We start from the raw sequence: 24,792 nt of genomic DNA, 5'->3' as shown, positions 1-24,792 counted from the left end.
AAAATAAAATATTTTAGGAATAGAGAAAGCTAGTTTTAACAAGTTATAAATCAATCAATCAAACAAACAAACAAACAATCGATCTACTTTTAGCTATCCTTCCTATTATAATTTTAATGATATTTTTATATAAAAAATTATATGTAAATGTTTATCTACAATACTAATTTTGCTTATCATATATTTTAAACAAAGAATATCTATCTATTTATCTATGTATTGATTAGCTGAATCATATTTTTGTAAAGCATAGTATTTTAAAATAAATTAATTACATTACCTAAATACATAGCTACAAATATCATCTAAAAATATATTATTTACATTAATAAAACTATTTAATTATATGCTTTAATCTATTTATATTTAATCAATACTACTAGTTTGACCCTTATTCAAAGTAAGTTCTATATTTGTCAGCTTCTTTGGCCATATCATCTGCTGTTCTAGGAGGTCTTTCTAAATTTAATAATATTTTTAAATTTAATTTTCCTCATTTAAATTGCATTTTATTCTACCTTCGCTATCCATAATAACATCTTGGCTATATTCTTTTGGGAAAGGAATAATGTGAATATGAACGTGATCAATAGTTTAACCTTTTTTTAAATTTATATGATCATAATTATCAATCATTTATTCTCATTTAAAATATAACTAAGTATATTTTTGATAAATTTACCTGCATCAGTTCCATCTTGAACCCCGATTTAACAAGGGAATTTATGTATTTATTCCATGACTCTGGAAACCTACTGTACCGTAGTCCAAAGATCAAGTGTTTCAACTTCTGTCAATTCATGGAGACGTTTTACTGGTCTTCTTGAAGCCACTAAAACATGTCCTGGACAAGCAGGCTTTAAATTAGTTGTTGCAAAAACATTCTTTCTAAGAATGAATATTTAAGAAAGAGGAAGCTAACTCTTTCCAAATTAAACTGTTAAATTTGCCACAACGCTTGCACTCATTTCTACTTGAGATATTGAATAGATTTATTTATTTATTTAATTTACTTAATAAATATTTTCACAAAATTAATTGATTGATTAAAATATCTGGATAAATCCTATTTTATTTAATTACAAAAAGTTTTGAATAAATTTTTGAAAATTAAAGAAATAGATAGATAGATATTATCTAAGCATCTAAATTAGTTGTTTAGTTGGTTAGTTAGCTGTCTGTCACTCTCTCTTTATGCTTATCTGTCTTAATTATATGTAATATTAGTACATTTAAGAATAAATTTCTATCTATTACTATTATTATCAGTAAATAGTTGAATAAAAGCTTCTCATATATTAATTATTGCCTGCAAATCTATAAAAAAATTAATTAATATATAAGATTCATAATAACCAAAAACAAAAACCTCATAGGGAATAATGCATATATATTAAAAACTTTAGATTTATTAAATTTTTTTAAAGTGTATAAATATAGACAATTTAAGAATAAAGTGATTGTTTATTTAGTTCATAGAAAATAAATCTTTTAGTTTTAAGTCTGTTTATTGTTGTGAAAGAATGAATTGCTAGTCATTAGCATCAGTATTTTTATTTTTAGCTTTGAATTTTGTTTAGGTGGAATCTTTGCGTCTTTTATTTGAAAAAAATATCACAATTCCACAAAATTAGTCATACTCAGTTAATATTTCATTTGAAAGACAAAGTCAAGAGGACTCTCATGATTCTATATTTTACACAGCTGATGTTTCTGTTTTTAGAGTAAATTTTTATTGAAAAATAGTAGTAAAAAGTATTTATTATTATTTCAAATTTGATACAGAGATACCCGATCGATAGCTCTCTTTTTGATATATTTTTGCTTTAAGGAAATTAAGAAATACAGTGCTATTCATAAGCGATTTAAAATTATAATCAAATGCAATGCCCCTTCCTTTCTAACTCTGCACAATCGAAGTTAATGGTCAACTAAACAAATATAGTACTTTAATAAGGAGTTGCATTCGAATAACTTTAAGATTAAAATGTATCATTGGTAATTGATAATACAAAATTTCCTATTTAAGGAGCTTACTATAGGTCAGATTTATAATTATAACTTGTATATGCAACATAGCTTACTTTTAACGACTATTATCATGACTTATTTTTCAAGAGTAAGATTTCAATATTAAAAAACACATTTAATTAACATAATTATATTACTAAATAGGTATTTATACTTGCAGCATAATTACATTTTACATAATACTTTGGTCTGTTGTATTGATTTATAAGGTAAGAAAGCTAAGAAAAAAATAAAGAATAAATGAAAATAATGAATACGACGAAAGAAGTGAGTTACCAAATATTAATAATACATTAATTCAGAGCAAAAGTATGGCAGTCAATAGAAACAATAATTTATATTTCAACAGTAATTCGTCATAGATAAGAAATGATGGAAATTCAATAAGAATTCCCCTTCAATAAAATTAGTACTGATTCACTATCATAACTAAATAAACCAGTATAGGAAGCAGGCTAAAAAGCATTATTAAAAAATTACAATTATATTAAATAATAGTAAATAACAATAAAAAATGCCTAATGAATAAACAAGATAAATAAATAAATCACTTACAAAACCGATAAAAAATTTTATTTATAAAAATATTAAAGAAATGCATCGTTTCACAATTCATAATTAATTATTTATTTATTATTATTATTTTCTGTTAAAAAGAGTTGAGTAAAAAAGTGAAAAATGACAAATTTTCAATTAAAATAGTGTTTGGTTATCTCAATTTATATATCTATTTTTTATCTAACAGTCTATATATCTATGAATGTATATATATATCTATCTATTTATCGATCTATCTTTCTACCCTTCTATATATTATATCTATTTATAGATGGATCTATCAATTTATAATATTTAAAATAGTTTTATAATGAATATAATGTATAATAAGTGAATTAAAATTACAAATGAATGATAAGAAGAAACAATCATAACAAATAAAATATAACATAAAAATAGCATTTTTGTTGATATTTAAAAATATTATTATTAAATTAATACTCAATTAAATATTTAGTCAAATACTATCTATTATAGTATAATTACTTATATAATATCTATTATATTAAAATAAAAAATTATAATTTGTTAGTGGTTTTTATTGGAAGAAATTTGATTATTTGCAAATTGATTTCTTATTCTTTTTGAATTTGGTTGAATTATTAAATTTCGTCAATAATCTTCATCTGAAAAAACTATTTCGTCTTCTTTATCTAGTACTGATTCTTTAAATGAAGAATTTTCTCTGTTATTAGCGCTTTGTTACCATTTTTAAAATTCTTTGCTTTTTTTTAACTTATCAAGCTCATTTTCAGTCGTTCTTATTCTCTGTCTTATATATTCTTCTTTTGATTATCTGTTAGCTACAAACTTAGACTAAGTTGGTCTTTTTTTCTTGAAGTAAACTAAAATTTAGGTTCCACATAAGTAGAAAATAAGTAGCAGCAAAATAAATTCAGCAATTCTATACTTTTTACTATCTCCAATCATTATTATGTATTCAGTGGGAATTAAAATCAGTAAGGTTTTTACAACAATTAGATACAAAACAATCACAATCCCTAATTTTTTCAAGCTTTTACCAGACTTTAGATCTTAAATAAAAGATTTGATGAAACTATCTTCTTCATCTTCTTTTTATGTACTTCTTCTATCTGCTTACTAAGATGTATAACGATGCATTTATTAATTTAAAATATTTTTATTTATATCTTTAAAATTGATCAATAATCAATTAATGTCTACTAATCTTTTTGAGATAAATTTGATCTAACTTGATAGCTTTTACAAGTTTCTAAAGAAATTAAAAATTGATTAATATATTATTAAACGATTTCTTTTCTTTTTAATGCTAAGAAAATATAATCTGATAGATATTATATTGTTTATAATATTTATATCTGATACTTTTAAAATAATCTAAATTACAATAAAATATTTATTTTATTATTTATAAAAAATAGTGAAAACCTTGTTTTTTATTACTTAGAATTAGCATCTATTCCTAGGCAATAAAATCTACTCCAAGAAGCTTATCAATTAGTTTAAGTCAAATAAAAAGATTTGGCGCGATAGAAAAATTCTTAATTTTGAAATTTAAATTGATGAATAGATTCAATTTATTTTATGTGTTAATTAAACAATCAAATTTTTAATTAAAATAATTAAACTAATTTTCGCAAAATATTAAATAATAATAATAAGTAGAATTCACTTAAAGAAAATTCACCTTTTTAGAATTTTTACTTTTTAAAATAAATAAAATATTAGCTTAACAAAAAAATAGTAAGTATAATTATAATTTCATGAAAGTAATACCTGAGAAATATTTGAGATTAGGTATCTTAAAAGAATTAAATGATAGCAAGGCACTATTCGAAGAAATTAAAAATATGCTCAACTTGTTCTTCAATGAAGAAGATTGGTAAGGCTAAGTTGATGATATATAAGAAATTTTTAAGAGAATTCTATAAGAGTAGGAGCATGTACAATCTGTTAGATAACAGGCAGTCGAACAACAGAGAGTTTTGATTTTGAATAATTATTGTGTACTTTTATTGCAGCTATATTAGATAACAAAATATTTTGATCTATTAGATGAGTCTCTATACAATTAATTATTTTCTTCTATATTAATGGCTTCAAAGCAGTATACTTTAATTAACAATGCAGGTATTACCTATTTGTTGGAACTTGTAAAAGATACTCTTTATAATTCTAACATTCTTACCTTTATAGACTATGAATCTCTCCTTGAATTCGTTAATCATATATGTTCAATAAACATTGAAAAAAACTATTAATCAGGGTAGCTTATTGCGAGTATCCTATACACTATCATGTTTAAGTAAATAAAACTCTCTAATACTAGTAATAATGATGAAAATATGTATCTGGAAGAATTCAAAGCTGTAAAGAAATACAAACCCAACCCAGAGTTGGAATAAATATTTGAGATAATAGTTTATCTATTTAACAGAGAAAGAAAAAGTAATACTGAATATACAAGTAGATGGATTATAGCCAAATGTCTTTCAAAGGAGGTTTCTCAAGACTAAAATCTTATCTCTGAGCTTGTCAATTTCTGTTTAGAAATACTTGAAAATGGACATCGATCAATTGAAGACATATATGTGCTAGAGTTTTTGTACCATCTGCACAAAAATGGTATCTCCTAAATAAAGGAAGTGTCATATTTCTTAAATAATGTTTTATCTAACAAAAAAAACTAAAAGCATTAAATAGGAGACACCAGATAAATCTACTTAGTAAATTATAATTTTTTATTCTTTAAAATACATATTTATTTATTAAAATTATAAAGCTGTTTGGTAGAATGATATCTTCACAAAAGTAAAAGCAAGCTGATTTTTTAAATGCAGAAATCATGAATAATTTCTTGAATTCTCTGAGCATGAAAAATATGGCACAATTCCGATAGGATCTTCTAAGATTAACTCTTAAATTTATCAAAAACAACCAAAATTATTAAATGCTTAAAAAAGCTCCACTTTCAATGGAAACAGAAACATTCAAGGTATCAAATTACGTGGTAAAAGCAGAGAGCACCTTATTGGGTCTTTTAGATAGCTCTTCATTGCTTCCTTTTGAAGATAAAAGAAAAATAGTTGATATGATTCATGTAATTCAATAAATTTTACATTTTTTATTAAATTAGTAAACTTAATAAAAAGATTGCAAATAAAAAGAAATTTATTTTTTTATAACATAACTTTGATGCTAATGAATGGGCTTCTGATCAATTTTCATTTTTAAATTAAAATTTAATTTAAGAAGTGTGTGAAAAGATAGATTTCAGCTATTTTATTAATGCAATACAATTTTATTAAACCAATTTTAAAAAATCTATATTGGTAATTCAAAAGAATTTCAAAAGTCCATTAAATTCATTTATAATACATATTAAAGATAGGTTACCTTGTTAAATTATTTATTAAAACATAAATTGTTTTATCTTTTAAATGTATTAGGAATAGATTTAACTTCTATTTAAAACAAATTAAATAATTTATTTTGATAAATTTTATTAATTAAATTTGTTTTAAATAAAAAATTTTAAAGGATGTATCGATTTAAAAGAGTGACACTTTTAGTTAGTTTTTTTATGAAGAATTTTTGAATATTTTCAAGAGTAACGATTGTTAAGATTTGGATATTATTATGTATTGCAAGCAGTGTCTTGGAGATATGTACTATTTTATTGTTGCAAAGTAATTTTGTGAAGAGGAAATTATTGATTTAAAGACTTTTGATGACAGATTAAGCTATATTTTTTAGAAGTAACTTGAGAGAGCTAACGAATTTCATACTTTCGTCCTTAAATGCTTGGTTATTGAATGCTTATAGTAGAAAAAAGATCATTTGTTTTGTATTTTAGATGTACTTTAAATTATAATATTCCCTTTGCCAACTACAAAATACAACCCTTTCTAAGCTTTGGTTGGGTTTGTATTTAATACTTATCAGTATTTTTACTAAGAAGAATATTTTGATTTAAAGACTATAAATAATAATTTAAGGCTTTCTGATTCTATAAAATATGAAGAATTTATTTATAAAGTGCTTGGTAATATTTTTATCAAAATTTATTGATAAATAATTTATTGGTTTTATTTTTACTTAAAAGGAAATTAGTGGAGCATGGATTTAGATATCTTTTAAAAAAAGAGTTTTTTAATTCATAAAGGATTAGAAAGGATTTATAAAATAATAATGAAATCTTAAGCTATTTTTGAGCATATAATATACGTTGAGGATGATGAATTATTTAACAAATAAAAATGTCTGAAATATTTTGGAAAATACATGAAAAGCTTCAAAAACTTTAAGAGTGAATTATTTATCAGCACACTAAGAAAACACAAATAAATAATTCAAGATTTATATAGCCAGTACAATAATATTATAACATCAGATATGCATGATGAAAATGATCAACAATCATCTAAATTTTAACAGATAATGCAAATATTTTAAAAAATTGTTTCTATTGATCCTGAATTAAAAATGGGAGATTAATTTATCAAAATTATTTTCTTTAATTTCTTTAACTAAAAAACAATATAAACTATTTTCAATGAATCTTCTAAATAATTTAAAGAAGGGAATATCACTGTCTATGAAAGTCTTCTTTATTTTTTAATAACAGTCAAAAAGTAAAGTTAATAAGATAAAGACCTTTTAAAGCATATTACAAGTTAGTTCATTGAATTTTTTATTGATAACTATAAGGATATGAAAAATTTAATTAGCTTGTATCCAGGTAAAATGAATCTTAAGTAGCACTAAATTAAAATTATTGATTACAACATTCACTTGCTCTCACTGCTTGATATTGAATAAGAATTTCCCTCTAGAAAAAATCCTGAAGAAATGATTGAAATACTTGAGAAAGACATGGCTAGCGGATACTTTATACCTAAATAGTAAAAAAGAATTATAAAAATTTTAGAGAAATTAGATAAAATTTGCTCATGTAAAAAATTTTCAGTAAATGTGAGAAACAGTGTTGAAAATATTACAAAACACAAATAACAAGTTTATTATAACACATGCTATATTTATTATTCAATGAAAATTAGAAATTAAATGATAGATATTAATACCTCAAAGAGTGATTAAGAGATTTTTTAGTCAATGATCGATATTCTTGAAAACAGTATATCTACACCTATTGCATGGGGAAATGTTTCGTTTGTTTGCCATCAAAATATTTAGATTTATTTAATTATGAAAACTATTGTTTCTATGATAGTAGATTCTGAGAGATTTTTAAATACAGTTCAATTAAATAGATTCCTCTCTCTCTTAATAAGAGCTATGTTGTCACCAAAAGAATTCTCACCTTCATCTAAAATTTCAGATGAAAATTACTTAAAAATAATATCTGCATATTTTTTGATAGAGATTTAAATGCACATGCAATAAAACCCCAAAAAATTTTTAAATGATAGCAGCTTTCAAAATCCAATTTTAGGCAATAATAATTAAATACTCAATAGCAGCTCTTAAAAACAAAGTCCTTACATAACTGAAGATATTCTGATATCTCTTTGCATTTTGGGATGCAGTGACTCAGATCAAATAGTAAGAAGATGTTTATTCCACAAAATAGCAGAAAACACAAATAAATTACCTCATCCTTATTTAATTTCCTTGTGTTTGTATTTCTCTGACACTTAAGAATCTCTTTAAATTTTATCTAGCACAATTGTTCGCGCTTATTCAGAAAGACATTAAAATTTCTTTTATTCACTTTAATAAAATGAAGAAAAAGATTATTCTAGATCTCTTTAATATAACATAATTTATTTGTTTTACTTGTATATGAACCACCCTTTGTATTTAAATCAAGCTAAACCTTTGTGGAAAAATTTGATCAAAAATATGAATGAAAGCTTAGAAATATTGCTAGTAAACAAATCTTAGTATCCTTAAAGCTTTGAATTGCTTAGCTCAATAATTCTTAGACTAAAGTAAGCAGCCTAGCCGAAGTAGTAATTATCTAGTTTATTTAATGGAATTAACTTTTAATAACTATCAAATATCAAGCTAAAATAATCGAATGCTAAGATATCAAATGAAGCTTTAAATAATAAGATAAATTCCAACAAAGAATTTAACTATTAAGAAAAATTTGTCTTATTATGCGAAATTGCATTAGATTTGATAGTCTAAAAATGGTCAAATTTCAAAAAAGATTCTACATTGAAAACTTTCAAGTTAGACTTTATCCTTCCAGAATAGTATTATGAATTAGTATCTTTATAAGCACGTAATATGACAGAATCTATGAATTTTTCTAAAATCTAAAAGCCTGAAGAGTTTTACTCTCAAGGATCAATGAAAGAGTTATCAAATACTAATTTCGATTAAGTTTCATTTACATCTCTGCTTAACAGGTAATAATAAGAATTATAAAATAATAACAATAATGTTGTTGGAGCTTAAGTAGCAACTCTAAAGAAAGAAGCAAGCTAAAAAGACTCAAACCAAAACAAACCAATAAAAAATAACACCCAAAAAAACACAATAACTAATTTTTTCTCATCCTCATCTAAACTAAATTAAAAAAAACCTCAACCTTAAAAGGAATAAAATGATACCAAAACTATTCAAGAACCTTAATAAAATAAGTCCTCCGTATAAAAAACTGATATTCCTCAAAAGAAAAAAATTACTAGCTAAGAACCTAATAATTAAAAAAACAAAAAAAAAGCGGTGACAAAAAATTGATAATAATCAAATAAATAGTAATAAATTTAAAATATAAAAAAAGTTTCCAAAAATGTAAACAAAAAAATTAAATTGCTTTGATTCACTAATTTGTATTTCATAATTTAAAAATTTTAAAAATATATTTCACGAATTAATAAAATTTTGTTTTGCAAATATAAAATAATTATTAAAAATAAAAGTTTCTCTTAAATTAAAAATTTTTATTAGTAAATCAGTAAATCAATCTAAAAAAAAATAAATTTAACAGATAAAATTAAATAGAATTTAATAATTTTTGTTTTTTAAAATAATAATAAGATGATCTTAATTGTTATCAGAAAATCTGAAATGAGAAACTTAACAAACACAATAATATATTAATAAAATATATTTTTTAAATTGTACATTTTAATTAATTAAATCTATTTTATTTTCACTAGGATTAGATACATAATATCAAATACTTGCTTTATTTTTTCATATTCAAAAATTAGTTTATTTTTGAAAAAAAAAAATTTAAAAGATAAAATTAAATAGAATTTTACACTTTTTGCTATTTAAAATCATAATAAGATGATCATGATTGTTATGAACAAATCTGAAATGAGAAACTTAACAAACACAAGAATATATTAATAAAATTAATATTTTAAATTATACATTTTAATTAGTAAAATTTATTTTATTTATTTTTACCAGGATTAGATACTTTAATATCAAATACTTGCTATATATTTTAATCTTGAAAAATAAATTAGTTTATTTTTGAAATATAAAAATTTTATAGAGAAAATTAAATAGAATTTTACACTTTTTACTTTTAAAATAATTATTAATTAGATGATCTTGATTGTTATCAAAAAATCTGAAAGGAGAAACTTAACAAACACAATAATATATTAATAAAATTATTAGGATATATATTTTTAAATTATACTTTTTAATTAATTAAATTTATTTTTATTTTTGCATTGGGTTCAGTACTTTAATTTCAAAGAATGAATGCCTTATATTCTCATTCTTCATAAGTTAATGATCAGTTTATTAACTGATTATTTTCATGAGAAATTAGGTTTTAGATTATTAACTTTTGCAACGTTTGAATTCTTTTTTCCTTTTTTTAATGCTACACCTTCACATATTAAATTTAGACCGACTACATTTGTTTTTTCTTCAACATATTTGCCTTTATATATTCTCTTAAAAGCCCCTGTTTCTATATTTTTCCTTGCTTTTTTACTCTTTTCCATTCCATAATCTATAACCACCTTTACTATATCTTCAGAAACAGCTTTGACTAACCTTTCAGTCACTGGCTAAAATAATTAAAAAATAATTATTCAAATTTATGAATCAACTAAATATTTATTTATTACTGTTGAGTATTCCATAGAGGGAGAAGAGTTAATTTCAATGAGCCAAGTATTGTACAAATCATCAACCATGAAATCATACCCATACATTTCAATACTATTTTTACGATTTTCTATATTGTCCTAAACACTCTTCAAAGACATAATAATTGCCCTCACAATCTAAGGCTCAATCTTATCTGTAAATACATCATATCCTTCTTTTTCCTTAAAAGTAGATTAAAGTAAAGTCTAAAATAAATAAATAAAATTAATACTTTTAAATAGTTGATAAAATTCTCTTTGAAATACATGCTTCCTAACTCTGTTATATCGTCTTTTTCATCCCTTTACTTAAGCTTAGAAACCATGTTATTTGTTAAGTGAGTAAATTTATTTTGGAGGTTTTCAGTATCATAATCATCAACACTGAATCTCACATAACAGTCTGTATAGTGCCAAATAGTCAATGGATTCCAATCAGTGACAAGAATCCAAACTCTAATATCAAACTAAAAAATATTATTAAGAAATAATTTTTTTATTAATTTCTAAAAATCAATTTATTTATTTACCTTTCTTTTTTTTATGATCAAGGGATTTTCTATATATTTCTGAATTACCCATTATGACTCCTTAGACTTAACATGATCAAGAATTTCAACTAAATTATTGTAGCACGTAATTCCTCTGCCTCTTGAAAGTCCAGCAGGTTTTATAATCCAGACATTATCTTCACCTGTCAAGCAATCTTAAGGATACTTTACTTTATACCTTTTAAGGATTTGATGAACCTTCAAAGTGAATTCATCCATTTGCTTTTCTTCTTCTTCCTCATCTTCTTCATCCTCTTCTTCATCTTCAGCCTCTCCTTCTTCCTCTTCTTTCTTCTCTGTATCTCCTTATTGTTTATCCTTCTTTGATTTCTTCTTTTTCTTTTTAGGTTTTTATTTATTTTTACCTTCAATCCTTTCTAGCCATTACTCATATTTCTTTTAAGCGAGCTTTTCTTCAGTAAGTTCATCAGCTGAGAGTATATTCCACTCTTTTTTAGTTATCAGCTATATTGAGTTCTTTAAAAAAAATTATAACAAACACTTATAAAAAAATATAACTATTTATTACTGGATCATCTATAATTTCATCTAATTCTTTCATTTTTCTTTCACAAACATTAAATGCAATTACAGCCTACTTTTTTATTTTTTCAATATCTGGATCTTTTTCAAAGTACATTCTCATGTATCTCTTTAGGATGCTCTCAGCCTGTTATAGTTTGTTTAAATTATTAAGAAAAAATAATTTTTTTTATTTATTTATTTATTTACCTTAGAGGATTTAAACTCTTCGACAAAATTTTCGAAATCTTCAGTATCGTTTAAATCAAAACATCTAGGATAGAATGTATCGATATCTACATTTTCATGCCAAACTAGATTTCTTAGACTTTTGCATAACCCAACTTTGGTTGTGATACATGCACTCTTTTAAAAGTGATTAACTATTTAGAAATCCTTTAAATTTTCATAATCTATGTCCTTAGTTTGTAAGCTCCATCTGAAATTGTAGCAAGGACTTTTTGTATCAGGGTTTGCAATCCAACCTCTTTTTTTCAAAGCTTTTGATATGTCGTGATAGCCTCCAGTAACAATGAACACCTATTTTTATTGAAAATTAAATTTTAAGAGAGATAAATGAAAAAGTAAATTTACTTTAATGTCAGCAGGCAATCTTTGTTTTTTTTTCCATAACTCTAAATCAGTGATAAAGGGATATTTTCTAAGCTTTCTTTTAATGGCACTACCATTTCCATCATCTTCATCTTCTCCATCGCTTGCACCTTCATCACCTTCGTCACATTCATATTCTCCATCATCCCCTTCTTCATTATCTTCATTTCTTTCTTTGGAATGATTCTCCTTATTTGAATCTTTAATTTTTGGGAGTTTTTCTACTTTTTTAGCATCGTTTGTTTTTCTTGTAATTTATGAAGATAAAGACTTGGTAGAATTTAACTTAGGAGAAGTAATTTAAATGTTATCTTCTTTAGCTATAATTTATTTTCCAAAATTTTAATATTATTAGAATAGTTAAAGTAAAAAAATACATTCATTCTTTTTCTTCTCTTTTTTAGGTTTTTTTTCTGGAACATCAACAAAAAAAACTCCATTTTCAATGTCTTTTTTGATATTGACAAGGACAAAATCTTTCATTTTTTCTTTGAGTTGCTCCTTTTTCTTCTTTTCCTCTTCCTCTTTAGCAATCTCTTATCTCTTTTTTTCTTTCAACTTTTCAATATACTCTTGATTCTTCTACTATATTTTTTTGGCGATATCCTTCTTATCATCTTTCTCTTTATCTCCTATTCAATATAGAAAATACAAATGATTAGTAATTTATCAAAACATAAGGTTGTAACAGTATAATTATTTATTTATTTATTCTCTTAAACATAAATTATTGTTATATATTATTCAAAATAAATAACAAATAAATAAATAAAAATTAGCTGAAATGTATAATTCATTTACCTTCTGCAGATGATGCTCTTACAAGCTATTTCTAAGTGCTGACCTTGGTAATTTCTTGCTTTTTTTACTTGAATAACTCAGTTTCAGCATAGAGATTAGAATTCACATTTTCATATTATTCCCTTAATTTGGTTTGTATTTTCTCCTGCTTTAGTTTCTGTTATTCCTCTTCTTGCTTTTTTTTCTCCTATTTTTTCTTTAACTCCTCTAAAAAAGTAATTTGACGTGATCTGTAAACTTATTGCATCTTAATTATCGTTGTTTTTTCTTCGTTCAGCCTACTTTCAAATTCGTTGAGTTCTTACTGCTACTTATCTGTTAATTACTCTCTTTGATATTTTCCTTATATGACTACAAGTTAGTAAATATCTTATACACTCTTGAATTTGAGTTTTTTTGATTTTGTGACGTTTGAGTGATCGCTTTATTCAGTTTATGATTCTAAATTTACTTCCTTTTGCTCTCTAATCTTTGCTGCTTCTTCAAGCATGCGCTTACGCAATTTATCTTCTCTTTTTTTTAATTTCAATTCTTTTTTTTCTTTTTCTTCTTATTCTTTTTTCTTTTTCTCCATCAGTTTTTATATGATCTCCTATTTATAAGATGAGCATCGTTCTTTTCTATGTTAAAATGATCAAATCAATTAAATTAATACTTAATTTTTTTGATGATAGTGTTCTTTTTGCAAAAGAGACGAATTCCTTTTTCCCCCTCCTCCTTACTGCTATGGTAGTTAAGTTTAACTTATCCTTTATGTCTACGATATGTTATTTTGTGATGCATTTTAATATATTTTTATGTCAGGTTTAATATCATCTTCTTACTCAAATTCTTCTTCATTATAATTGTCTGATGGAGGAGAAGACAGGCTATCTAATTCATTATTATTTAAATTGTGATCATTTTGATTGTTTAAATCCTCCTAATTGCCTTCCTGATTTTATTCTTCGTTTCTATATTCCTATTGGCTCATTTATTTTAAACCTTCATCTAAAGAACTCATTTTTTTTACAAAACTTCTTATATTTTCTATACAAAGTGTAAAAAAACAATCACAATTTAAAACATATATTTTCTAAAAATTTAAACAAATCTTTAAAATTTCAAAGCAATTTTGAAAAAAGCAAAATTTACCAAGCAATTCGTATATAGAAAGGCTAACAAATACATCATAATAAATCACATAGAAATCAGTAATTAAAATTTAAATATTGATTAATCTTAAATTGACAATTAAATAATAATATATTTTCAAATTTTGCTTATCTTTCAAATGAGTTTTAATGAAAATATTTTCTAAAAACTCAGCAAAAAATTTAAAATTCTCTTTAATCAAAAAATCCTTAACATTTTAAATGAATTTAAATTTTTTTAAAGTGAAAAAAATAAATTTTAAATTGATTTTAAAATGTAAATTAAATTATTTTTTTATTAGAATTAATTTCTATTTAAATAAATATTTTATTAAATTGTTAAAATAATTTTAATTTCTATTAATATTAAGATAAGAAAGTGATGAAAAAATAAATCAATGTGTTTCATTTTATTAAAAAAAATTAATAATTATGTTAACTCAGCAAAATATACTTATTCAAGATATGGTATATAAATATTTTGGGTCAGTAGGAACTTTATAACAACTTATAAATTTTATTTTAAACACTTAAAAACTTCAATTTGCCAACTTACTGGATTTTTAAGCATTTAATTAAAAAACAAAGAAAAGATAAATTAAAGTGGTAAAGAATTGATTTAACATACCAAAATTAAAAAAATGGAAATTACCTATTTAAGCAAATGCAAAATTAAAAAATCTTAACAATAGACTATTCCTTCTTTAAGATTTTAGCAAAAAATAAAATAAATACTTTTGTCTTTTGATATAAATTAGACGCTCTTTAAAAAGGATAATTTATAGTTATAGATTAACTTATAGAAAGTTGCTCCAAACAAATTTAGAATAAACTTAAATGAAAAGACATTTATTTGTATTGATTTGAAAATAAATAAAATTTCTATAATAAAATCTAATGATTAACTTTTTAGCACTTTTATCAAACAAAATGATAAATTAAAATTTACTAATGTGTTGTAAAAAAACACCATAGACGATAGCATTTTAAAAACAATATTTAAAGTTATTCATAGATCATATTAGCTTTAAGATAATACTTTATTTAAACTAAATGGAGGAGGAGGTTGTACAAATAGCAAATTTAGCAAAAAGGAGAAAAAGCTAAAAGAATTAGATAGATTTTAAACTCAAAATTTTAAAACTACATAAAGTAACTAACTATTAACTAAAGAAAATCACATTACACAAACAAATTAACCATAAGATTCAATTATTAGAATGTATAGATTTGGAGAAAATATTCATTAAGAATTTCAAAAAAAGTATGATAAATACATAGATGATAAGAAGATTTAGAAAGATATTTAGTTAAGCGCTTAAGTATTTGAAATGCATCAGATGTTCACTAAGTGTTTATATAATTTCAAACCTTTAATTGCCTAGAATTCAGAGGGCTACAGGATTATGATATTTCATATTCTTTAGGTCTATTAGTAATATATGCTAACAGGTTTAGTCAACACTGACTAATTTATTTAAAAAGATATTAAAGAACATATTAAGGAAATAGAGTATTTTATATAATATTTAAAGCTTAAAGTTAAGACCCAACCTTGCCTAGATTTGGTTTTTCTTTCAGAGTTTTATTTAGACATAAACAGAAATAGAGTAGGATTAGATACAGCTAGTTTAACAGGTTATGAAAAACTTGCTGATTTTATGATAGATGCTGTTGTTTTTTCTTTAAAAGCTGTTGTTGCAATACACACAGGAGCTGTTGTAGAGCTTATTCCTGATATTGTCGAATTTGTTTTGAAGGTTTGCAAAGAATTAAATGATATAAGAGAATATCAAAGTAATCAATTTGTAAAAGTAGATGGAATTCAAATTAAAAATATGAAATTTCTCTTTCTATTCAACTTATATAAAACAAAAATTGATAAATTTAAAGGAGAATTTCTTCGACTTCCAGCTGAAAAAGAAATTGAGTTCTTTATAGAGCAATATCTTATTTTTAAAGAAAAAAAACTTTCTGATTAATACATGCTTTATATTTTAGCATAAATTAACTTTTTGTTTGATGTAGTACTTTTCGAAAAGAGTAGCAAGTCTGATTTTGAAGGTATCAAAAATGTAGCTGATTTGATGCATAACTTTGTTGATATCTTACTGTAAAGATCAAACAATAAAGATAAATAAAAAGAATAACAGAGTTATTATAGCTTTGCTGTTAAAAACACAACTTTTAGATTTTTGGCTAATTCTATTCTAATAAAGTATAGAATCATTTTAGGAAAAATCCCATTTAAACAAGAGGAGTAGCAGCAAATCACCATTCACTTAATTCATAGTCTCTTATCAGAAAAAGACGATAGAGTAAAAATACTCTTTAAAAAAGACTAGAAGCTAATTGATATCGCAAAGCAAGTCATTATTGATGACTAGCTAAGTTAAGACGTTATTAATTATGCTATTTAGAGAATTCATTCCATGTAAGAATACCACTTAGAATCTGTTCAAGAAAAAATCAGAAATAAGTCAGATATTGAAAAGTAAATAATTAGATGCCTTTATGAAAAATGGGAGGATGAAGTCCATAGAAGATAGGAAAGCAATATTGAATAAAAAGATGATGTTTTACTTGAAGTTATACAATTCTATGTGAATTAGAAAATCACTGTTATCAAAGGCTAACTATCTTAAAAGGAGGATCAAAAGCTTACTAACGCGATTGATGATATTTTTGAATTCTTTTTAAAATCTGATAGTCTTTAAAGCAGTACAGATGAAACTGTTTGCTAAGTTAAAAAAACTTGCAGAATTTTAGGAATTTTAGCTGAAGGTGGTGCAGGAAAATCCATGCTTTTAAGGTAGATAGAGGCAAGACTAAAGGAAGAAGATGAAGATGGATTAAGTATTTTGCCAATTTTTATAAAATGCAATTCATTAGATGCTTAAAATCCATCAATAGAGAGTTATTTAGAATCTTTTGATTTCCCTATTGAACAAATCGAGAAGCTCAAGTAATCTGATTGGAATAAGTTGATTTTATTAGATGGCTTTGATGAGTATTCAGGAAATTACTTTAATGTTTACTCATAATTAAAAATAAGTGAATGGTAAAACACCCTCGTTATTGTTTCTTCTAGGTAAGAAAAGCTCTCAGTAGATGATGCTAGTCTTTGTTTTAGCATTAAAGATGATAATTTCAATGTAATTGAATCCTCATACGTTTTAGTTAAGTTGCTGGAATTTCAGAAGAAAGATATAGAAATTTATTATCAATAATTCTTTAGGAAATTAAGTATTCAATAAGAATATGATGAGGTATAGCAAAAGAAGCTAGAATTAGAGAAAATAAAAGTAATGGAGGAGTGCCTATAGAATAAGCAAATTGAGAAGCTACTTTATTTACCAATAAACTTATACTTATTTACAAGACTCATAGCAGAAATTTAGGACAATTCAAAGAGAGACATAATTGAGTAAATCACTGACTAAATAAGTGTGCAAGAATATTTTTTTTCATAGTAATTTAGAAGAGAAGCGATATCATTTATCGATGATTATAAAATTCAATCTAAAATTTACAATAGAGAGGAATTAATTACTATGATTGTATCAAACTATTTTACTTATTTTTAAACGATCGCTATTCACATGTTTTCAAATTTGTAGAAAAAAAATTTCTTGTAAGTGAGACTCTTTTAGATTAAGAACATATTCAGCTTAAGTGAGAACGTTTAATCAATATTAAATGATGAGCAGAAAGAGGATTTAAAATAAAAAATATTACTTTATGAGAACTCTAATATTATAACAAGATTTTAATCATTAGAAAGTATCAGAAACAACGGAGTTAATGATAGTAATGTTTAAGATTATGTCAATCTTTTGAGTTAGGAAGATGAAAATGATAAATTATTTTATTTGGATTTGATTGAATTTAAACATAAATCAATTTATGAATACTTTGCTGCTAGAGCTATGAAGACAGATTTTGATATTCATAAGGAATCGATATTCAAACTTTCCTTGAGTGAATTGGAAAAGTTCAACATTAATAAAAAGACTATCATCAACCCAGGAAAAAATTAGACAGAGTACTAAATCCTTAAGAAATTTTATAAATTAATTCAGAAAGACATTGATTCTTAGTTTTTCAGAGAAACTTACTATTTAGACTCTCTTTAGCATAATAATAGATACATTTAATATTTAAAACGATCTATCATCAAAAATAGCAACGATATTAGTTTAATAGATATTGGAGCATCAAATTTAATTTCTGTACTTTTTCTATCAAATTTCTAGTTTCCTAGATTAAATCTCTCTAGGTGTTCTTTTTCAAGAGCGTATATCCCTCAATAAAAAGATGAAAGCATTAATCTTGATTACTGCAACCTAAGTGAAGCCTATCTTAAAGGCTCAAACTTAAATTTTATTTATGCAAATACAAAAAATGCAAACTTCCATAGTTTTTAATTAAAATATAATTCTAAAAATACTTTTTCATACAAAAGCGTAGTGATAGGAGAAGGAAATTCCATTTATGCTTTATCCCTAACAGGATATTTAAATGAGTTTAGAATATCGAAAGGCGATTTTAGTATTGTAAGATCTCAAAGCATAAGCTAGGAACCTTTATATGATTTGTGCATGTGTAGTGGGAATTTAATTTTGCATTCTGACAATAATTTAATTTAAGTAAATAAAAGGACGTTCAGAAATGAAAATTAGAAAAAATTTTCAGAGGGAATTAAATATATTTGTGTTTCAACATACAACCAAATTCTTGTTTTAACTGGAACTAGTTCATGCTATTACGGGTCTTTTGAATTTGGTTTCAATTTCATTAAAAATGTTAAAGGAAATAAGGCAATGTTTTCTTCAACAGGAAACTATTTACTTTTAGCGAATACAGAAAATAAATTAGAAATTAGAAAGGTCTCTGACAATTTTAATAACGTGACATCATTGTTTTTCAAAGCAGAATAAAAAATAGTAGCTGCATTTTCTTCTGACGATACTTACCTTTTAGTTGCTTAGCAAAATAAGCTAAAAGTACTAAAGCAATCTTAAAATTAATTTGTTCTAAGTGAATAGTTTGAAATTGATAATTAAAGCGCAAGTGATATCGTTTCTCTTGCTTTTTCTAACAATGATTAATACCTTGTGATTTCTTCATCTAATAGTAGTTAAATTAGAGAGTTCATTTAGCCAATTAACTCTACAAAATCACAATCTCTTACAGTTAGTTAAATTAATACTAGTAAAGCTCTTGAAAAAAATGAATTTATTATAAAAGTTATGAATTTTATAGCAATTAATTAAACTTTGTAATTCACAAATGATAGCTAATATCTTTTAGCTTATAACTAATTTTAGCTATCATTGTTTGATTCTTCGTTTGAATTACTAAACTAAAAACAATAAAATCCTTTGAATGAAATAAAAGCTTTTGCTATATCTCCTGATGAGCAAAATATAGCTCTTTACTCATTAGATGATAGCTGCAAATTTTTCAACACAAGTTAAAATTATCAACTTTAAGACCAATTCAATAATAATACATTGATTTCCACTTAAATAGCTTTTTCTTCTGATGGATTATATTTCGCAGTCTGTTTTGCAGACAAAACTTGCTACATAAGAAATGCTAAAAATTTTTTCAAGCATAAATGTGAAATCCCTATAGAACTAAACAACAAATGTATCCTAGATTTTTACAAGAAAAAAAACAGAGAATACTTGATCATAGTGTCAGATTTGAGATACTATATACTTGATGTTTAAAATGACTTTTAGATATTAATTAATCACCCATTGATAAATTCAGCTGCTGCTATTGCTAAAAACGGACTTCTTTTAGCTTATTGCCTAGAAGATTCCTTAACAGTTTTTGATTTATTTGATAAAAGTAAAATCATAATCAAAGAAAATAACTACACAGACACTAACAAATTGATAGCTTTTTCAGGAGATTCAAAGTATTTTGCCCAATCTTTTGAAAAAACAAAGTGCCAAATTTGGCTATTAGAAAAGTAACAAAAAAAAACATTAACTTGTCACGATTAACAAATAAGTTCTATTGCCTTTTCAGGAGATGGATAGTATTTTGCAACTAGCTCAATAGATTTCACATGTAAGCTTTGGAGTGTGAGCACAGATTTTGATTTGCTTGAAACAATAGATTGTTCTAACAGCTGTGTAACATATCTTACATTTTATCCACATAGGAATATCCTTGTCGCTTGTGATTAAGATTTTTCCTTTCAGCTCTGGGATATAGAAAAAATGTATATTTCCATCAATAAAAATAAAATAAATTAAGGAGATTATGTATCCTCTCAATTCTCACCAGATAATAAGTACCTTGCGATTGGAACATCAGAGGGATATTGTAAAATCTGGAATACAAAAAATTACAAATCCCTTTTTAAAATAAAAGTCTACTCAAAGTCGATAAATTAAGTAATTTTTTCTTCTAACGGAAAGTATATAATTACAAGTTCAGAAGATAAAACCTGTAGGGTGATTGAAATACAAAACAACAATTTCAAACTAACAAATTATGTGATTTATCATTTCGGACCTATCATTTAAATTTGTATTTCGCAAGATTGCAAATATCTAGTCACTTCTTCCACAGATAAAAAGTGCAACATATGGAATACATAAGAAGGTTTTAAATTATAATCTACTTTAAAGGATAACAACAACAAGGTAAAAAAAAACTAAATATTTTTTTTAATTTTCATTTAAGTTATTACAAATATTTTTTATTTTTCATCAAGATTTGTTTATTTTTTTTAAATGAATAAATCTTTCTTTTAGTAATTGATTTCATCAATAAAATTTATTGCTTTATTTTAATTTTAAAAACAAATTTGAAAAAAAAATAAATATTTAAAATTTTTCTATTTTATAATTTTCTCAAGCATTTTTAATGTTTTTAGATTCCTTAAAACTAAATTTTACCAATAAAATTTTTTTATTTTAATCTCAAAATTAATTTTTTTTAACATAAAATAAATTAAAAAATATGAAGATAATTTCTATAGTTTCTATATCTGCCGATAGTTCTCATTTAGCTTGCTGCACTGAGAAAGATAATGTGTTAAATATTTATAACCTATCAGATTTGAAGCTCATTTATAAAAAATAATTTAAGTTCACTATAGTTTCTATAATTTACTCTTCAGATGGTAACTATTTAATAATATGTACTCTGCATGGAAATGAAATATTGAGCAAATTCAATTATTAAACACTCTTTATTCAAGAAAATGATTTAAATTTGTATAAATCTCTCACTGTTTCTCAGGATAGCAACTATATTGCTGCAGTTCATGAATTTGATGATTAAAATGAATGCTCTTTAATCAAGATAGATTAGGGCTTTAAAGATATTTAAAAAATACAGCACATTTCAGAATATTTAAATAAAGTTTCTATTTCTATCGATGCTGATTACTTAGCAGTCATGTCAGATAAAGATTAGTTTAAAATTTTGAATAAATATTCAAGAATCTAAAATGTTAAACAAATCAAATGTAATCGAAGAGCTATATATTCAATTTGTTTTTCAAAAGATGGCAGGTACCTTGTTACAAGCACTTCAGAGGATTTGTGCGAAGTTTGGGACAGCTAAGATTAGTATAGAAAAATTAAAGAAGCACGAATAAGTCATAATCGTCAAAATTTTAGTCAAAGAAATAGTTCAAGTGAAGAAGTTGATTTGCTCCTTTCAAGTTTACAAAAAAACCAAATAATTTTAGATCTAAATGCAGAGAGTTAATTAAATAAATAATTTGAAAAAGGGGAATAATTTGATAGCAATTCGCATATTTTCGCAGCTGCTTTTTCTTTTGATGACATGTATTTGGCTACAGCTTCATCAGACAAGACATGCAAAGTGTGGTAAGTTGAGAATTCTTTTTATTTGCATAAAACACTTACTGGGCATTCTAGCAGCGTTAGTTCTGTTTCTTTTTCACCTGATGGGCAATATTTAATTACAGGATCAAAGGATAGTAGCTTTAAAATATGGTCTTTATTAAATGATTTTTAATTATTATAAACAATACAAAACTCTTTCAATTAAAATTTTCCTATTAGCTCTGTCGCATTTTCATCATATGGCAAATACTTTGCAACTGGATCATACGATAATTCTTGTAAAATATGGAACGCATAAAATGAATTTAAACTCTTATAACAATTAGATGGGCACACATCTCATGTTTATTGCATTGCGTTTTCAGATAATGATTAATTTTTTGCTTCAGGATCTTCAGATTCTACATGTAAAATTTGGCGAATCGGAGACAAATTTAAGTTAGTAAAAAGCATTGAATTCCACAAATCCGGTGTTTATGCACTAAATTTTTCAAAATAAAGTAAATATTTAGCAACTGGAAGCTATGATGGTACTTGTGGTATTTGGAATGCCTCGTCTTAATTCTAGCTTATAAGTTTAATTAATAATATATAAAGTGGAATATATTCTTTGGCTTTTTCTAATGATGGAGAGTAACTTATTATTGGAAATTAAATAAGTAGTATGTAAACTACATTAAAAACTTAAAATAAACTACAAATTATCTAAATATAATAAGATTATAATAGCATATATTTATTATGAAAATGCAATTCATTCATTTTATATTTGATTTATTTGTCCTTACAAAAATATTAATTTTTAAATGAGCTTGGGATAAAAATATCCTAATTCTTACACTTTTTATAAAGCTTAAATCCTCCTAAATTAATAGCCAAACAAAACAAAACAAACTAATAAACAAATTTTTGATATTTTTTAGTGATTTCTTAATTTTTTTATTAGCTTAGAATATTAAATAAAAAGAAATTATGGTAATTAAAAGTAATGAAAATAGATGAAGTTTGAATAAAATCTTTTTTTTTCTTTTATTTTTAAAGTAATGAAATATTAAAAATATTATTAAAGACCAAAAATAGTAAATTAATTGAGAAAATGTATATTAATTATATTTTTAATTTATATTACAAGCATAAAAATGATAATTTAATTTTTTAATCATCATCTCTTTAAATAGGTAAGATGACTCATTTAATTTATATCATTAAAAAAGAATAAAATTTAATTTAGATTCAATTACATTTAATAAAATGTGTAAGTCATAAATTTTAAATATTACTTTTTTTTGTATGGTAATTGCGAGTTAGTTTTTAATAAATTTGATTATATTTTAGATGGTCACTTTTAAAAACTGTTTGCACTTTTATTTAAAGGATTTTGGATAGGAAAAATAATAAAATTATTAATCCTTTGATTTTGAAAAGCTATCTTTTAAGCTTAAAATAGTAACTAATATTTATATCTTTAAATTTATCAATTAATAATGGCGAAATTTATCAAATCTTTGAAGAATAAATTATACATTTTAAATCTATTAAACTTTGCATAAAAAGATTAATTAATGAAAATAGAATCGAATTATATTTAATTTATTTCGTATTTGAGATCATATATCTGATAATTTGGGAATTTGAGCATATTCATTAAAGTGAAAATAAAAATATAAATTTGTCAATTTACCAATTTATAAATTAATTAGAATAGAAAGTCCATAGAAATTAAAATAGCCAAGTGCGTTTCAAATCTGTTCAGGAAACCTATAAAAATTAATTAGTTGTTTTATAAAAATAATAATAGTGTTTATGAATTATTGAGTGTTTAAATGTTCGAGTAAGATACTTTAGATAGGTATTTAGATTTTTTTATAAAATATTTTAATTATATTGGTGGTATACTATTCAATTAAAATACCTATTAAATTTACATAGATTGAAATATTAGCTGTTTTTATTAAATACATTTAATCATACCTTTTCTTTTATAAAAAAGCAAAATAGTATTTTTTCAAGAGCAATCATCATATTATTGCAAATTATTAAAATTTAGTTTTAATGCTGATCTAAGACTTACATTCTTTTAATTAAAAAAGTTTTTAGTGGATATGAGATAAAATCTTACATAGTTAAAAAAAATGTGAAAACTTACTTTGAAAATAATTTTCTTATTCACCGCGATGCCACTGATATTTTAAATATTTGTTTAAATTTTTATATAAACAATATGAGAAAAAGCTTTTATATAAAAATTGTTTTTAATATTATCTATTTTTTCTTACTTAAAAATTCAATTTTAGAAGCCAATGCACTGTTGGTAAATTTATTTGTGGGAATTATAAAGATAGTTACTTTGTTTATTTTTGATTAACGCATTTCTATTTAGATTTAATATATTAAGGTTTATTTAGTTAAAACGATAAAAATTTTAAAAAATTTTATGTAACATATATTTAAAGTTTGCTTAAAATACTTGTTATCGCTATCGATTTTGCTAAGAAGAATTTATTTGGTAATATTTATAGAAATTTTGTAAGAAATTTTGATTTCTTAAAATTTGATCTAATCTGGCATTTCTTTTTTTGAATTACTTTTTTAAATATAGCCATAGAAAATACTTACACTTTACTACCAAGATCCTAATAAAATATAAAGACAATTACATTCAAAA

The 24,792-nt window shown here is 23.8% G+C and overlaps 6 protein-coding genes across 6 annotated transcripts; 3 read left to right on the top strand and 3 right to left on the bottom strand. All coding sequences in view use genetic code 6, as the record gives it.

Annotated features, from left to right (window-relative positions):
- Window positions 1-54: 54 nt before the first annotated feature.
- Window positions 55-968, bottom strand: TTHERM_00378790 (scavenger mRNA decapping enzyme carboxy-term-binding protein; the record flags this gene model as incomplete). The annotated part of the gene is made up of 2 exons (XM_001015460.4): window positions 55-599; window positions 683-968. 2 exons carry the CDS (start codon window positions 966-968, stop codon window positions 55-57), a joined length of 831 nt encoding a protein of 276 aa, XP_001015460.4.
- Window positions 969-1,523: 555 nt separating this feature from the next.
- Window positions 1,524-2,447, top strand: TTHERM_00378780 (transmembrane protein, putative; the record flags this gene model as incomplete). Its single annotated transcript, XM_001015459.3, has 3 exons — window positions 1,524-1,724; window positions 1,786-2,119; window positions 2,176-2,447. 3 exons carry the CDS (start codon window positions 1,524-1,526, stop codon window positions 2,445-2,447), a joined length of 807 nt encoding a protein of 268 aa, XP_001015459.1.
- A 754-nt stretch (window positions 2,448-3,201) lies between these two features.
- TTHERM_00378770 (transmembrane protein, putative) lies at window positions 3,202-3,711 on the bottom strand (the record flags this gene model as incomplete). Its single annotated transcript, XM_001015458.1, has 1 exon — window positions 3,202-3,711. One exon carries the CDS (start codon window positions 3,709-3,711, stop codon window positions 3,202-3,204), a length of 510 nt encoding a protein of 169 aa, XP_001015458.1.
- Window positions 3,712-4,334: 623 nt separating this feature from the next.
- TTHERM_00378760 (hypothetical protein) lies at window positions 4,335-9,285 on the top strand (the record flags this gene model as incomplete). The annotated part of the gene is made up of 4 exons (XM_001015457.3): window positions 4,335-5,297; window positions 5,354-5,671; window positions 6,112-6,616; window positions 6,677-9,285. 4 exons carry the CDS (start codon window positions 4,335-4,337, stop codon window positions 9,283-9,285), a joined length of 4,395 nt encoding a protein of 1,464 aa, XP_001015457.2.
- Window positions 9,286-10,101: 816 nt separating this feature from the next.
- On the bottom strand, window positions 10,102-14,296 carry TTHERM_00378750 (tubulin-tyrosine ligase family protein). The gene is made up of 10 exons (XM_001015456.2): window positions 13,806-14,296; window positions 13,151-13,742; window positions 12,727-12,981; window positions 12,332-12,669; window positions 11,948-12,277; window positions 11,745-11,885; window positions 11,195-11,692; window positions 10,898-11,131; window positions 10,644-10,847; window positions 10,102-10,583 (listed from the first exon to the last, which is right to left on the bottom strand). The coding sequence occupies exons 1-10, from the start codon at window positions 14,151-14,153 to the stop codon at window positions 10,326-10,328; spliced, it is 3,198 nt and encodes a 1,065-aa protein (XP_001015456.2). The 5' UTR covers window positions 14,154-14,296; the 3' UTR covers window positions 10,102-10,325.
- Window positions 14,297-15,503: 1,207 nt separating this feature from the next.
- On the top strand, window positions 15,504-22,872 carry TTHERM_00378740 (WD domain, G-beta repeat protein; the record flags this gene model as incomplete). Its single annotated transcript, XM_001015455.2, has 2 exons — window positions 15,504-20,951; window positions 21,277-22,872. 2 exons carry the CDS (start codon window positions 15,504-15,506, stop codon window positions 22,870-22,872), a joined length of 7,044 nt encoding a protein of 2,347 aa, XP_001015455.2.
- Window positions 22,873-24,792: the final 1,920 nt, after the last annotated feature.

Source organism: Tetrahymena thermophila (assembly GCF_000189635.1).
Source record: "Tetrahymena thermophila SB210 genomic scaffold scf_8254652, whole genome shotgun sequence".
NCBI lineage: Eukaryota > Ciliophora > Oligohymenophorea > Hymenostomatida > Tetrahymenidae > Tetrahymena > Tetrahymena thermophila.
This window is presented reverse-complemented; position numbering and strand designations above follow the sequence as displayed.